Below are 16,102 nucleotides of genomic sequence, written 5' to 3'. Positions count from 1 at the left end.
CACATTACAAGTGAGACCAAGAACTTTGCTGGAAAAAGGAAATCCAGCCGATCTTGTGACAGAGAAGCCAAGCATGTGCTCAGACTAGGGAAGCTCGAAAAAACAAATCCAAGACTCAAAGCTTAAACTTCTCATTCCTTCCAGCCTGTTGGAGAAACATTCACACAGAAAACATGTTTTTGAAGATCCAACCACTGAAAAAGACCTGTGAACGCAGGTCATGATGCCAGAAAGCAGCCAAGAAGTCAGACCTCAACTGGGCTTTGAACTCTTGCACCCAGGTGATGTTTAGGAATGAAGGGCTGTGAAGTGATGCAGGAGCTACCCCAACATCTAACTTCAGGTAGGAGAAGCACTAAGGGAAGAGGCCCATCTGCATTCACTATTTTTTTTCTCCTTTATAAAGATCACCAATTCTGGAGGAACAGTCAAGAAAACTCTTCCTTGATCCTCGAGTGTTCAGTAGTTGAAGTCAAGCTGCACTAAACAGACATGACTTCCACAATCCAAAACAGACTTAAACTACAATTCCTAATCTGGAGGAAAAAAAATAAATAAAGGAAGATAACTCCTTTCTGCCCCTTTCAAATCACGATGGTTAAGGATAATTTAAAGGCCAGCTTTGCACAGCATGTGAATGAGATCAATCGCACAAAAAGTCCAACTGACAAAACACTTGCTGGCCCTACAAAAGCCTTATTATTTATCACCCTGCTCTTAATCGGTTTATCTGTCTAAACCAAAATCCCAGGATGCTTCTCAGATTAAGGATTTAGAGGCTCCGACCATTCAAAAAGAGAAGCATCTTTGCAATTCAAAGCTCTTTGATGATGTACATGTGATTGTCTGGAGCACAGATATTTGGATAGCTCAAATCCCTACAGTTTTGGTACACTGCTGCTTTGAGATGGTCCAGGAATTTCACATTCCTGATCACCTTCGGTCTTGGTGGTTTATGGCAGATGCTTTAAGCTCCATCTGGTTTTCATTCCATGCAGATCCTTAAAGAATTTTTCTTAATTTCTGGTTTCTGGGAAGAAGTGGCGCATCCTAATATATATAGGTTTTTGAAAATCCTCCTCTCCCCCATATCATACATGAAAGCACAACAGCTCTTAAGGTGAGCTTCACATTTGAGCTGCAATAGTTTAAGTTTCACTCTGCTATAGCTGACAGACCCAGAGCTGAGAAGCAGCACACACAGGTTATTCTGTATGCAAAGCCAGAGCACGGACCCCCCAAAAAACCCTCCAAGATCTGCTGAGAGCCAATGTTGGCTGCAGGACCATCAAATGGTGCACTTTGGGAACTGTTTCCTGCACTCAGGATGCAGACAGCCACAGGTAGAGCAAGCAGACAGCTACATTTCAATGCTCCCCACAGGATGCTTCTCCTTGAACAGCCATCTTGCAGCAATTCCCTTCTGAAGTGCTTTGTTACCCCTTTACAATGAACAGTTGGACTTTGACAGCCCTAGAAAGCAAGAGTCATGGAGATGAAGTATCCTGAAACTATTCCAGAGGTGTCCAAATCAGGAGCTTATATCCTCTGACAGACCTGGTACTAATGATACACCTGCCAAGAAACAATTTTGTTTTGAATCTGGCTCATTGCTGTTACCCTGAAAATAATTTGTCCCTCTTCCTCCTCAATGTGCCCCTGATCTCCAGAAAAATGGAGTGTTAGCTAGACTTCAGTGGCTTTGCACTAAAATACTTCTCTGTAAAATGGGACTTGGGTGGGCATCTTGCCTTCTTATATCATCTCCAAGGGCAACAGTCCTCAGAGGTGCATGTTGGGACAATTGTGCCTTGACATAAGGAGTTTAATAGCAGAAAGGCGTTTGATAGAGCCCCTGGATTCTCCTTGCCTACACTCTACATCTTTATTTCATGCAAACCTTCTGGGTTTGATACCAGATACTTGAAGATATTAAACAAATCCCCCAAAAGCTGTAAGAAACTGAACATGCTTCCATATCAGGCTGAATCTGCGTAACCCTGTTGTGAAGATTTTTCATGGCCTTTAAGAATCTCTGAAAGCCCCAAGGAGAAAGGGAGAAAGTGACTCTGAAAACCAACAAGGCCATCAACGGAGCTATGTAAAGCCCAAAATACGAGGCTCAGTGTAAACATTGTGTTGATGCTCCAGTGATCTGGCTACAGCAGACAAGCTCTATCCTGTTTTTAAGAGGTACAGAGCCAAAGTTAGCACTGCTCGGGTTTTCTTTTAGCATTCTCAACTCCAACAGCATCATAATTGCTGCAGATTCTGGCTTACCAGGACAGCAGAAAGGCTCTATTAGGCCACCACTGACTAATTAGGTCTCTATGAGTTGATCTGTGTTTGCACACACCCATAATCAATCTATTTAACTGCCTCATTGTTTAATAAGAAACAAGATCTCCATAAAGCTATCACCTTTGTTAAGGGAACACCGCAAGTTTCTCATCTACCATGTGCCACGCCACCTATTCACCAGCTTTTATCAACATATTCTTTTGAATAAGAAATAAGAGAGCCATTACACATATCAAAGAACATTCAATGCACACTGTAAACAGGACATTGTATCACAAAAATTTAAAAATCAGGCCAATGCTTCCATAAACATTGGCCAACATACCATCAGTGAAGTCCAAAGCGTACACTGGAAATCTTCGTGCAATGTCATCAGAAATCCCCTTGCCAACATTGAGAAACTCGTGCAACTAAAGAAAGGAAGGAAATGCTGTGTCAGTTTAAAGGCTCATGCATTGTTAAAGAGATTAACCTTCTTATTCAATACTGATAGGAGCAAAACTGGTCATTTTGAATAGGGCATTCAAATTGGATTTTGTAATGATAATAAAAATAAACCCTTCACACCTCAAATTGTATCCTCAAAAGCATTGTAAAAGAGAAAAATCCCCCAGACCACCCTGTTTTCCTCCCTTCCTTCCCTCTTTCCCCTCCCATTCATATCCGCATCCCTGATTTGCAAGTGGGGGAGCTGATGCACAGCGTGGAAGTGACCTGCTGAAGACACCCTGGATGACAGCAGGATTGGACCTCAGGGCACTGGGTAATGCCTGGGTCCCTACTGGATTAACACGAGGTCAGGGGTGTCCTCCCACTGCTTCAGCAAACTTTTCTTTGTATTTTACCACAAACTCTTCCCCAAATCCATGTTAAGCCTCTAAAAGGAGATCCCCAGAAAGTGCTCTTTTCCTTGGCATCGCTACAGAAGAGACCTCAAACGGATATAGTAAGGGAACTAAGACCATCTACACCCCAAACCCCACCCCAAGGGAACAAGCTGGAGTAGCTTCACAGTCAAACTGTGAGTTTCTGCCCATTAAAAAGCAATAAGATCATCGTGAAAGGGTTCCAAAAACTCAGATGCATTCCTTTTACTCCTGCTCTGGGGGCCTGCAAGGTGCAATATGTTTGCTTATGTGAGCTGACACACCGCACAGGCAACAAGGAGCTTTTTAGAAACACACGACAGCTGCTGTTGACTTACAGCCTCCCAGTTCTCAGCTACATCCTTACAAAAAGCACATGGAAAGCGTCAAAGCAGGCAACACTTGCAAATGAGGCACCTGTCAGATTTTTATTTTATTTTTTCCCTGTTATCCTCAACTCAGAGCACAGGGTCTGGCTGGGCTGGAGTTCACTTTCCCTGCAGCAGCCCCATACAGTGCTGTGCTCTGGTATCACACCAGTGTTGTGTCTGCTGCTGAGCAGTGCTGGCACAGCACCAAGACTCCCTCCAAGTCCCCACAAAAGCCAACAGGCAAGGAGGGGACATCAGCAGGGCTGCTCACCTAAAGCAACCAGAGGGATATTCCTTACCATACGTTGTCACATTCAGCAATAAAAGGTGGGGAAGGAGAAGGGGGGCTCTTATGAAGACATCATCGAGTCCTCCCAAAAAAGTGGTAGGCGTATTGAGGCCCTGATTCACAGGATGTGGCCAAACAATGCTCATTGATCGCAGAATCACCAAATTATTTAGGGTAGAAGATCACCTAGTCCAACCTCTGACCTAACAATAACAAGTCCTCCACTAAACCATATCACTAGGCTCTACAGGAGAGTTTTTTTCCTTCCCTCTGTGCTTCTGCATGGTCTTTGCTTGTACCTTCCTCCTTTCTTCCCCCCTTTTTCCCTTTAATTATCCTTATTTCAAGCCATAACCCTCTCTCCCCCACCCTTTTTTTTTTCCCTTTCCAGAATACTTTCTTCTCCCCTACTTCTTTTCCAGTAGAAACTGATAGAAAGCACTGCTTTAGAAGGGACTCAGCCCTACAGTGCTCATTTAACAGACTCTGTGCAGCTTTGCTTTTTCTCATGGGGCTTATCTGCCTTGCAGTGTCTGGAATTTCAGGGTTACATCACAAGATATAGCAAAATAAAAACACCATCTGTAAAGGGAATACTCCACAGCACACACCCAAAACCCCCAATGTAAGAGATCCCTCAAAGGACCAACTCCTTTATCAGTCGTTACCACATCTTATATTTCAGCTCTTTAAGTCACTTCTGTTGCATTTTGCCAATACACCTGTATTATTTCAGGACAGTTTCAGATCTCTACCCTGAAAAATCAGGAGGGAAGGAAAACAGACAACAGCATTTCTGCATTTTAAGCATTTCTGAGAACTATGAACTTCACCCAACAGGCATATTTGGACATCAAAGCCATACGCACTTGAAAAGCAATTTAATTTTGCCCCCCAGAAAGACATTCCTGAAGGCACGAGTCAGCCAGAGAATCACAATAGCTTTAATGACTAATATGTTTACTTGTCTCACTGCGGCGAGTATGGGAAAGGGATGCTCAGTGCAGCTCACCTTCGGGGGAAGAATCCACACGCCTGCTGCTTGCCTGGGGCTGGAAGGGGCACTCATGCACACTGCCTATGAGCAGGCAGCAGTGGACGAGCAGAAAAACACCGCCAAACTTCTTGCCCCACGACACTCATTGAAGCAGATTTGAGAAAAGGGGAGGCAACGGGTTATTTTTGAGACTCCTCATCCCTTTATGCATTTTATTTCTTGCCAGTGGGCAAGTTTAGCTTGGGATGGGGCCATCAAGATCAGTGCTGTTTCTATATGGACCACTGATATCAAGTCTGTGGCTAAATATGGGGAAAGCTGTTTCTCCTGGATGGCTGATCCTCCTCTTACCTTCCTCTTTGCTCTAACCTCATGCTCAGCTTGAGTTACATTGAGTAGAGAGATCAGTAAACTTGACTGTGTCTCAAGTTAAAGCCATTTTTGGGCAGCACTTTTGTCAACTGTGCATCATCATCATGTAGCTCTACTCCAAACAGGTTTCAATCTGGCTTTCACTTCCTGCCATCTGAGTCTTCACCACCCAAAGTTTTAATAAAATCTTGGGAAGAACAACGCTGGCACTCCATCCTCACCCTTTTTGAAGGGCTTCCTCACACCTTCAGGAGCCAGAAATTTCTTGGCCTGCCATTCCTTGCTTCTTTCCCCTTCAGTAGGGGATGTGTGGCTTGTTCTTCTATTCCATTTGTGGTGGTAGCTCTCTTGGCCCTGCTATATTTTGGATTTGACATACTGATACCAGGTGGACTTACTCAGAAGGCTTTTCTTTCCCAGAGCTATTCTAGATGAAGTTCATGTGACAGAAGCCATCCTCCATCCTGCTACTGCTGAGCAGGCACAGCCCAGCCCTTTTTGGAAAATACACCCCTCCATCACACACAGTGGTATGGAACGGATATGGTCACAGCTAGAAAACATCAAAACCATCAGGACCTCCTCCATGAGCAAAATCACAATTAGATGCCTCAGTAAACAAAAGGATTTCAGGCTGACTTGATTATAGCTGTGAGGATGCTGTTTTGTCTAAATAATCCTGAGATGAGGCAAAGCAAACCGACTGTGCTGTGGGCACAGCATGGTACACAATTGCCATGCCCCCTTCGGTATTTTAGCACAGATAGAAATGAGCAATTGCTAAAAATCCCACTCACGCAGCATTTGAGGTCCATTTTTCTCCTGTCACTGCAGGATCAAGGGATAAAGGGAGGTGGGAGGCAGATACCACTGAGAGATCTGACCCTCCTGCAGGCTTGCTTGTAATAACACAGCAGCTCCAGATTAAGGTATGTATTTCACTCAGGGTGGCTCACAGGTTGAAATTACACCTCTGGTTGCATATCAGTTTATTCTGATGTTAAATGGTTTCATTCTAGAGGGCTGTCACACAGGACAGGCAGAAGAGAAGGGCTTCTGGAGATGGCTTTCCTTAGAACTGATGAATGCAGGCTACGACCTCAAATCAACCCTTCTTCTCCAGGCAAAATTTGGCTTGCCAGGAACATGGAAAGAAGTCTCCAGCATAGCTCCTAAAAATCAATCCTGGCAAGTCCCACTTTGGGCAAGCAGGGGCAGCTTTTCAAGAGACATGATAAAGCAGACTTACTACTACACATCCTTCAGCTCTCAAGGGATGCAGGCTATAACACCTTCAAAACCCTTCATTTACCAAATCCAGACTAAGAGCAACCAATGTCAAGAGGAAGCATTAAAAAAAAGTTGTCATTATGCACTGCATTGGCTCAGAGCTGTTGAAAGCTCTGTCTGGCCAAAGCTGTTGTCCCAGTGATGCAGGTAGAAACCACCACTTACGAGCAGGTACGGGGTCTAACAAAGTTCAAAGCACTACCTATAAACAAGGGGAGAATGCTGGAAAAACGTGAGCATTACTTGTTTCCAGATGTGCATATCAAAACTCCTTAAATCTACTTCAGTAAGAAAAGAATTGGTGAATTTGCCAGCCTCTGCAATATAGACAACCCAAAAGTTGTCCTTTAAGGTTATTATTTGCAATTGTAGGGCAGGAGCAGATGACTAGGGATGGTACAAACTGTTTGTTTTTCAGGTATGCTGCTTGGTTAAAGAATGAATTTCTGAACGGAAAGGCAAAGCAGTGACCAATACACAGGAAATTCCAGAAAAGAAAGCGGAGTTACAGCATTTCCCTCAAACTTGAGTACAAAGCAAGTAACGTTTTACAGAGCTACAGATCAAACAGGGAGAAATCAGGCCACGTACTGACAGGCAACCTTTAAGTGAAGTTATTGAGCAGGGACAGCCAAGAAGCCTTTCAGCTGTAGGAAAGACAAGCAGCAGCTTCTTCAGAGACTTCTGATTGTAAGGATTAAGTGCCTTGGACTGACACAGTGATCCATTAGTCCCCCACTCGACTAGGCATCTGGATTCCAAGTCCTGCAACCATTTCACCCCCCTACTGTTCTGTGTCCCTTCAGCACCTGCACCTTTGAAGTGTTTTCTTTAGATTTACAGCAGGAGCTGAGGAAAGTGGACATACACATGGGAGCTGTTTATAGAAAGCTCAGTTCAGAGAGCTAGCTAGACAAGCCTAATGTATGCAAGCACCACAAGCTCTTCAAATCCTTACCCCAAAACCATTGCATTTACTTATTTGGACACCAAACCACTGGGAGACGTTGGCCAACCTTACCTTGAGGGGCTTAGGACTGTGTGACTTGTGCCCATCGTTCATTGCCGAGGGTCTCTGATTCACCACCGTCAACAAGTGGCGCTGGTGGACTAAGGCTTCCTTGAACTCCTCTTCGGTTTTGGTTTCTAGGAGTTTCTGGCGAAAGGTTATGTCTGAAAACATGGTGGCAAAGGTCCGGCCCACTTCCGTGGCAGTTTTGGTGCTTTTCTGAAGGGGGAAAAAAAGAGAAATATGAAAAATTTAAAACTATTTCCTTTCACTGCCGGAACATAAAATGAAATATTTGCCCCACTAGGCATCATCTTCCAAGACTCCAGGACTTGAGCCAAGTCTGAATCAAGCTAAGCATGCACTTCATCCCCTATTCCCTCTTCATGGCTGCTATAACTAAATAATTAAGTCTTTGCTAGCCCTGCAACATCTCAGCATTGCTACTACTGGGGTGAAAAGAGACTGTAGTAAAGGCTCCTGCAGTACAGATATCTGTTCTGAGAGATCAATTGTGCATATCTGCTTCAGCTTCCTGTTTTCTGGGCATTAAAATAAAAATCGATCCCGTTGGCTTCTCTGGGGCAGTTCTGGCAGCACAAGTGGAGATTGAGAGCTCTCAGCTAAAGCAACTACTGGCATGGAAAAAAAGCAGAGAGGGAAAAAAGCAGCGAGCACACACAAGCAGCACTGTCCATCTTCACCAAATCCTGGAAGGGACAGAAGACCACAACCAAGGAAAGGAGCAAGTGCCCACTTAGGTTAATGTTTCTGTAAGCCATGGGCCCAGTCTTTGATGGTCGACCTTTAACAGTATCCAAAGCCTGCCCTCCTGTTGCTCTGAGCACCTTGGAAATTAGGTACATATGGAAGGAATAAAGGAGACTGAGCTCTTCATCTCTACACAAACCTACAAAACCCAGGCTCTGCAAACCCAGATCTGCTCATCTGCTTGCATACATGGGTCAAAGCAGGTAAGATGCTTACCAAGGCAGTTTACAGAATCAGAGCTCCTTAAAAGTCCCCTTTTGATGAAATGTTTTAACTCCCCTCTTCTCTTAGCTATACTCAACAGCCATCAGGTAGCCACTGCTGCCGATAGCCAAACAGCCACCCTCTTTTGGGCAGCCTCTAAACTGCTCGCATTACTGTAGAAGGTAGTAGTGAGCATGTGATTAATTTAAGCTGTCATGATTCGTAACAAAGCAGATGAACAATTTGTTCATGAACACAGCTGAGTAATTCAGTGATGCTCAACACCGAGGCATGGACATGCAGGTAGCACTGTCACCACTAACGCTCTGCTTGCTCTATTACTCACTTTGCCCTGCTTTCTCCTTTCATCTGTTCTCCCTCCATCACAGGGAAGTTCCCTTCAGACACACTTGCTAGGACATGCTCATTTTAAGTTTCTGGAGAAGAGTCTGGATGTAAGAGAAGATAGCCTGCTCTGGGGTTTGCTTTTAGAGTTTGTAATCTTGATCCATTCAAACTAAACCAGCCTAGATTTGCCATTACAGGGAAGGCTTCTCCTTACCTAGGAGCAGTCTCCTTGGGCTGGGTGTTAGAGTGGGTTACTTCAGGCTACCCAACACTGCTCCTTTGCTTTATTTTCCCCACTCTAACCAATCTTTCCCAGAGACAGAAGAACAGTTTGGAGAAGCTAAGGAACCATAGAGATTTGAAAGAGTATTCTAGTTTTTCCATCTTCCATATTAGTGATGGATAAGGAACTAGATTCCTCAGTGCAACAGATGCCTACTTCCTGGACTTTTCCTCCTCCCCCCAACCAAGACTCATTTAATCTGTTAATGTCAGCAGGTTAATTATTTTAACTGCTGTACCAGAAATGCGTACTTAGAGCTGGCTAGATAAACTCATTTAAAATAAAGCATGTTGGCAACTCCAGCTCTGCTTGGCCTCCACTCCCTTTCCTTAATTTGATGCTGCCCATTGGAATTGCAAGCTTTCAGGACACAAGCGGATGCAGGGCCATTTGTTGGGCGCTTTGCACATAGCTGGCTGGAGATAAGTGAGCTGCCACACAATGAGAGATCGATGCAATTGTGGGCAGGTTGTTGTTTGCCTGCTGCTTCTCACAGGGAACATCAATTTGTTTTCAGCCTGCTGGGTTTGAGATCTATGCCAAAAGCATTGAAGTGCTCAGCTGGGAAAAGATCTGCCAGAAGGAAACACCAGTATTTCCATTTAAACAACAGTGATGGTGGAAGGGGGAGGAGACAGAGCAGCCTAAAAGGTCCCAGGGTCATACAGATAGAAATGAAGGGCAGGAAATTAAATCTGGATCTGTCTTGTTCCAGAGAAGGTCCCCAACCTCTCCAGGACCTCCCAGGAGCACAGACCTAGTAACCCCAAGGTGTTAACAGCCAACTTAAGTGTGAAAAGGTCTTTCACTTGAACCTTTCAACCATTAGTTAGCAGGACACACCAAGTTGATTAAGCCACTGCTTTCTAGGAAGGGAAGATGTTGATTCCTAATTGACCTTGATGCCTCCCCTGATATTGCAATGAACAAGCATATTACAAGGTCATTTGTTGGCCTTGTCTGCACCTGAGAACCAGTAAGTACACCCGAGCAAACTTTAACCTTACTGCTTCAAGTTCCAAAAGCTATAAAAACACTTTGGCACAGTGACTTTACACAGCACTCCAGGCTCTGAATATGAATAGCTTCACCTGTACTGCAAGAGAACTCATGGGCTGATATAATTGAGATGTAGGTCCATCTATACTGATGCAGCCACATCTGCAGCGTAACTGTCCCATTAAGAGCAGCCCAAGCTTTTGCAGACTTAAAATAGTCCTTCACAAGCATGGTTTTAACTAGAAACAGCCTTTATTTTAACTAGGAATGGCCTTTACTTCCAAAACCAGGTAGCTAAACTGGTAAAGCTGAATCTGTGGAGCATTACACACATCGTGGCTGTACCTCCAGCAAAAATTGCAGTCCCCATACTCTTAGACACTTGACCTGCAGTGTTCTCCCATGTCAGGCTAGAGGCTATTCCCCAGAATAAGTTGAGGACACAGACAATTGTAATCCACCCTTCACACACTGTTAGAATAAGCCATCTTGACAAGGGGTGGGAAAATCTCAGGCCTTTTCATATCCCATTATGTCTCAAAAATAACGTGTTGTCATTAACTCTAGGAGGAGACCAAGAAACTATCTCTGGAGAATCCCCTGAAGTAACACAGGGAATGAGAGCAGCACTCACCATTTTAGGAGGAGCCAAGACTAATATCACAAATCTCACTTCACAAGAGTTTTCACCCCAGTTCTGAGGTCTCTCGAGGCGGCTGATGCAAACGTGACGTCGCTGAAGGGACTTTATAGTGCAACTGTGGAGAAAGATGGCATGGTTATACTCGGCACTATGAAACATGCTGTGCAAGTTTGAAACATGCTGTGCTCTCTTGGTGCGAGAGTTTATAAAACACATTTTGGTTCTAAAAACAAAGTGCTGCTGGTTATGAAAGGTTCATTTCTGAAGTCTTTAACAGTGACTTCAACCTACATTCAGCCCGATTCTGCTAGTTTTATAGATTTTTATACACATTTTCTTAAAAGGAAGTCACTTTAAAAGTTACAAGGCTTATTCTCCCCACCTCACCCCCATCTGCCTTTTAGCTTTTTAAAACCAACAAATCAAAAGATTGCAATATACTTCGTATTTGTAGAAACTCCTGCAAAATAGACCTCTTAAAAATAACACCTACATTAAGGGAGAGCAGTTTACACTTCATTTCATCTGATCTTCTAAAACGCTTTTGGAAACATTAAGGCAAGATGCCAAACCAACATATTTCCACTTCTTTCGCCTTGGGCAGATCTGTTTGAATGGATTTCCCAATTTGCTCTCAGCTGTTGTTTTCCCCTTTCTGGTACAGGTGTTACAGAAACCAAGCTGATCTCTATGCTCAGGATCTGCAGAGGCTGTAGCAGGCAGGATTACTGCTCAGGGGCCAGCCCCACTGGCTCTTTGTCCACTACAACCTAGACTAGCAACAGGTTGTTTGAAATAAACACAGGGTATTTTTGGAGGCCATGAAAGACCAGGTCTGTCACCACAATGGGATATTTAAACAGAGCTGTGATCTGGGTTATCATCACTTCTGCTGCTGGGAAACTCTGAAAAAGCAACAAACTGGCACGGAATAGTTGCAGTAGGTCATCACCAGCCTTGACTGCAGCTCTCCTGTTTCTAATAGTCTCCTAGAAAGTACAGGGAAACACACAGATTTTGCATATCAACACAGAAAGAGGCATGAAAGTCTGCTTTCCCAATTCAAAGTGCTTTTTTTTTTTTTTTTCCCTATGGTTCAAAGTCATTTAGACTGCTTGCTGCCTTTTATTCATCCAGCAGTCACCTATCATAGTCCTTAGATCATCTCTTCCATCATTCCAACTTGTCTTTCTTTTTAAGATGTATTCTCAAACTCACATAACCCGAAGGTCACTTCCAGTAATGGCTCCTGAAGATCCTTGGCTGGGGACATACTAGCTAGGAGCACATCACATTTCTCATGAAGTTCCCAGAAACTTGCATACCAAGACACCCCATCAAATATTTTCTTAGTGAGTTTGCTTCCAGTCTGTCATCAGGAAGTCAAGCTACTTACACAAATTAGTCTGACAAAGGCACTTGCCTGAAAGCAACCAAACAGCTTCACTGTAATGAAATGAAGCTGTAAAGTAGGTTATGAGTAAGAAAACAGCATTTCATATTTCCTACCTCCCCTCCACCGTGGGGCCTTGACTTCTTTCTACTCAGGTCATTTGAATTAGCATTGGAAGAGAGAAAAACCAAGGCAGGTCCTAAGGTTAGGAATAAGTCTTCTCTAAAGTAATTGAAATGGAGTGCAAGCTTTGCCTGAGGTTCATACCTCAGCTGTCAAGCTCACTAAATTTGCTTTGAAAATGAAGTATTTCTGGTCATTCTGAACATAATTCTACTCTGGAGATGGCCAGAAACAGTTATTAGATACCTGTTGCTCACAGTGCTGTACCAACACTTTCCAGACATCATTCCTTTCCTACTGTGTCTATCAGGCAGTTCCCGACAAAGCAAGGAGTGACTGAAGTACAGAACACGGCCTTATTACAGGACAAGGGATGATCACACCAGCACGTGCCCCACTGCTGAAGGTGGGGCAGGATACCAAGGCATACATGGGAACATAACCTGTACCTACACACCACGTACAAACTCATCAGCCACCTCTCAGTAGCACTGCTCAGCAGCTTGCCTGATCCCACCATGTCTGAATGAATCCAAGAAATGAAACCTCAAAAAAAAAAAAAAAAAAAAAACAACACAGGATTTCAGCTCCTACCTGAGGCTGGAAAGCCAAGGCACAGGAGCCCTGCTCCTGAGATTGCAGGTTACTTGAAGAAAAAATTATATAGGGCTATAATTAAGCAAGCTACACCTCTTCTTCAGGTTAAATGCTGCAGCTAGCTTTCTTCCTGAAGTGACAGGGACATGTTTGGGCTCTGGTAACTCGTCTGTAAGGCTGTGCTTTTTTGAGGTGACAGTCCTACCAACAGTGACAGTTTATAATATCAGGTCAATCTGAGAGCTTCTTCAGCTTGAAGGGATAAACTTAACTCTGCAAAGACAGCTCACTTTCACATACAAGCCACAAAGCCTGCTGATCCTCTCTAGAGCTGTCCTGAGTTTTCTAAGCAGCTACCCCAAAACTTTGCATTTCTCTAAATCAGGAGTCTGATGATTTCTTACTTTGAAGCACGCCCTAAAAAGAACTTAGGATGGTTAGATTTACTAAAGATTTAACAACACTGAACACATTCACAAGACACTGACAAACCTGTTGTCATCATTACACATCTTTATCTGGAACAGTTTTATGTACAGATCTGGAGTTTGAGGCTTTCTATCAACTATCAACGGTTTCTATCAACTCTTCTGTAAAGAGGTCGACTGACACCGATGCACTGACACATTCAGCTAAATCCCAATACCACTTACACCAGTAAAACTGGGGGTAGACCACTAAACTTATGGTCAACTTTTGCACATATATTATTGCCAGATTATTATTGCTCGGGGTCTGATGCACCCGAGCTTTGCTACATGGAGTGGAGGAGCAGTGCCTGTCCACTGAGTGCAGCCTCATCCACACCAAGCTTGGTTTTACTGCTGTATCCAGTTATTTGGACAAAAACCTGCTCTCAGTACTTTCAATGTAAGGCCCTGTCCCTTCTGCCCATGTGTCAATCAGCAACTCAATCTCAGCTGTTCCCTAACTGACCTAAGTCCAGCTAGTTCCTGGTCTAGCACTTCCTGCTCCATTTTGTTTTAATTCCAGAAGCTAGATACAAATACAAAAAGAGCTCATACTGAAGCCCTTCCTAGATTTGTGCAAATATTTGTAAAGTAAACAACAACAACAATTTGGTTCACATGGAGAAATCAAAAGCTATGCAGATCTGTAGGTAAAACTGCACAGTTCTGGCCAAAATAGAGGCACTTTGAAAACAAAACAACTCCAAGCAGCACTTAAACTCCCACTGAAAAATATCTGAAGGGCAAATAGCTAAAACCCCTCCAGAAACCTGAGGGCTAGCAAGACATTTTCAGCTGACTAAACTCAGTCTGGTTTGGCCAGAGGCTCCAAGTTCCCTTTTGGTCTGTGTTGAGCTAAATTTGATTCTTGTCTGGTTTGGACAGCACACTGAAAAATCTATTTTCACCCAGTATTACACACATATGGAAATACTGGGTTATGATTTAATGAGACACCAGGTTGCATTCTCAGCAATTTCATCATTATTCTCCAATAATTGACCTCATAAAAAAAGGCTGTTTGAATTATAACACACTTTCCTGCTTTGCTGTCCTCTTCCTTCCAGGCTGCTTATCCTGCAAGCATCCAGCGTGGCACTTGGATGGTGAGAACCCACAACAACCCCCCAAAATCATCAATACCCTAAGTAGCACATGCTGCTGGTCCACCCCACACCCAAGATGTTATCAGATCAATAACACGTTCCTCATACAAATCCTAAAAATGGCCAAACTTCAGAGACCAAGAAAAACAGAAGCCACCTTGAAGCAGGGCAAGAAAGGAAGTCAATTCAGAAACAAATTGTCCCCTGCAGTAAGAAAAAATGCCCAGTAGAGGTAATCAGCTAGCCAGCCTTTTCCTGTCCCAGTGCAGAACAACAATGACACTGCTTGTTCGCATCCACTGCAAATAAATCTTCTGTGAACCAGCTCCAGGCACAGGCTTTTCAGAAACCAGAATTTACAAGCGAGGAATGAAGCTGTGACCAGCAGGCCAGCTCACCAGCAGTTTGGCACAGGGTTGTTTCAGCAGTCCAGAGAAAAATTGCTCCAGGATGAGTATCGTCTTGGAGCAGTAAATGCATTTGGAGCTCTAGGAAGACAAATCCTCTCTAGGGGAGTTAGGGAGAAAGTATTTCCTATGGGCCAGTGCATAAGGAGACAGCCCTGCACATTGTGGGCACTGGAGTGACTCATCCTTCTTGCCAAGAGCTCTCCTTTGGGACTCAAACTCGCAGTGAATAATTTGGATTTGAGAACTCCCCTCCATAACACAGCATCTGCAAGAGCTTGGACTGACATTACCTGGGACAGTCCATCGAGGGTGCCTTTATGTACTTGAAGATCTTTGAACCCAAATAGCACTTGACAGATGACTGCTGCAAAGTGCAGAGAATGGGCTTGTTTTGCAAACTTCGAGTCTTGGAATCATTCCTTTAATGTTTTTTTTTTGTTGTTTTTGTTTTAAAGAGTTGAACCATTCAATTCCCCACAGCATCCCATTTAGACATTTGAAAGAAGGGCACTGTTCTGCAGGGTACACAGTAACTAAGATTTCTTTGAAATCTAAATTCTTTGAAGTCTTTTCAACACCTAAACCAGCAGTAAGTGGCTCTTCTGTAGACCTACATGCCCCTGGGACTGGGCAAATTTTTAGATGTGCATCCAGTGTGGCACTTTTGTGTAGGCTTTACTTTTGTTCAGAGATGCATAGGTAACAAGGTTTCATACAACCATTGGTTTTACACTAGAAAAAAAGTTAATATTCTTAAATGCTACTAATATTCCTAAATGCTACTCTTTTTGGATATCAAGCCAGACTGCTGCTTCGAGTCACCTCACACCACTAACTTTTGGAAGGCTACTGGTATTTTTGAGCTACCCTCCTCCATGTGAATTTTTGCAATGACATACTATGAAAACAACAAGTTTTATAGCAACATGGATGACACAAGCCTTTGAACCACCCTCTTCACCTGCAGATAGGTTTTTCCTCTGCTTTACCTGTTAGAACAGCTTTAAAAAATCAGTTGAATGCACTGAAAGTAAACCCTTCACCAGTTCCTGTGCCTTACCAACCCAACCAAAGGAAACAGCTCTTCAATTACTGAACACAGACTACGAAGCAGCTTGCTTCCGTGTTCTTTTAAGGACTCAACTCTGGAAAACAAATCATACCCATCTCCTGGCAAGGAGAATATAGCCTAGAGGTGGTACTGCCTGAGGAGTTCCACTCAGCGCAGGCAACATTTGTTCAATAATCCAAACAGCTGCT

The 16,102-nt window shown here is 43.6% G+C and overlaps 1 protein-coding gene across 10 annotated transcripts in view; it reads right to left on the bottom strand.

The window, feature by feature from the left end:
- SLC4A11 (solute carrier family 4 member 11) overlaps window positions 1-16,102 on the bottom strand; it is a 133,212-nt gene that overhangs the window by 26,643 nt on the left and 90,467 nt on the right. For all 10 annotated transcript variants that reach the window (XM_084517779.1, XM_084517780.1, XM_084517784.1 and 7 more), the window contains 3 exons: window positions 10,735-10,858; window positions 7,508-7,714; window positions 2,627-2,711 (listed from right to left, as the gene is read on the bottom strand). In XM_084517779.1, coding sequence (XP_084373905.1) covers window positions 2,627-2,711; window positions 7,508-7,714; window positions 10,735-10,858 — 416 coding nt within the window. The remainder of the gene's footprint in view (window positions 1-2,626; window positions 2,712-7,507; window positions 7,715-10,734; window positions 10,859-16,102) is intronic.

The sequence above is a fragment of the Aythya ferina genome, assembly GCF_964211825.1.
Source record: "Aythya ferina genome assembly, chromosome: 4".
NCBI classification, from domain to species: Eukaryota; Metazoa; Chordata; class Aves; order Anseriformes; family Anatidae; genus Aythya; species Aythya ferina.
This window is presented reverse-complemented; position numbering and strand designations above follow the sequence as displayed.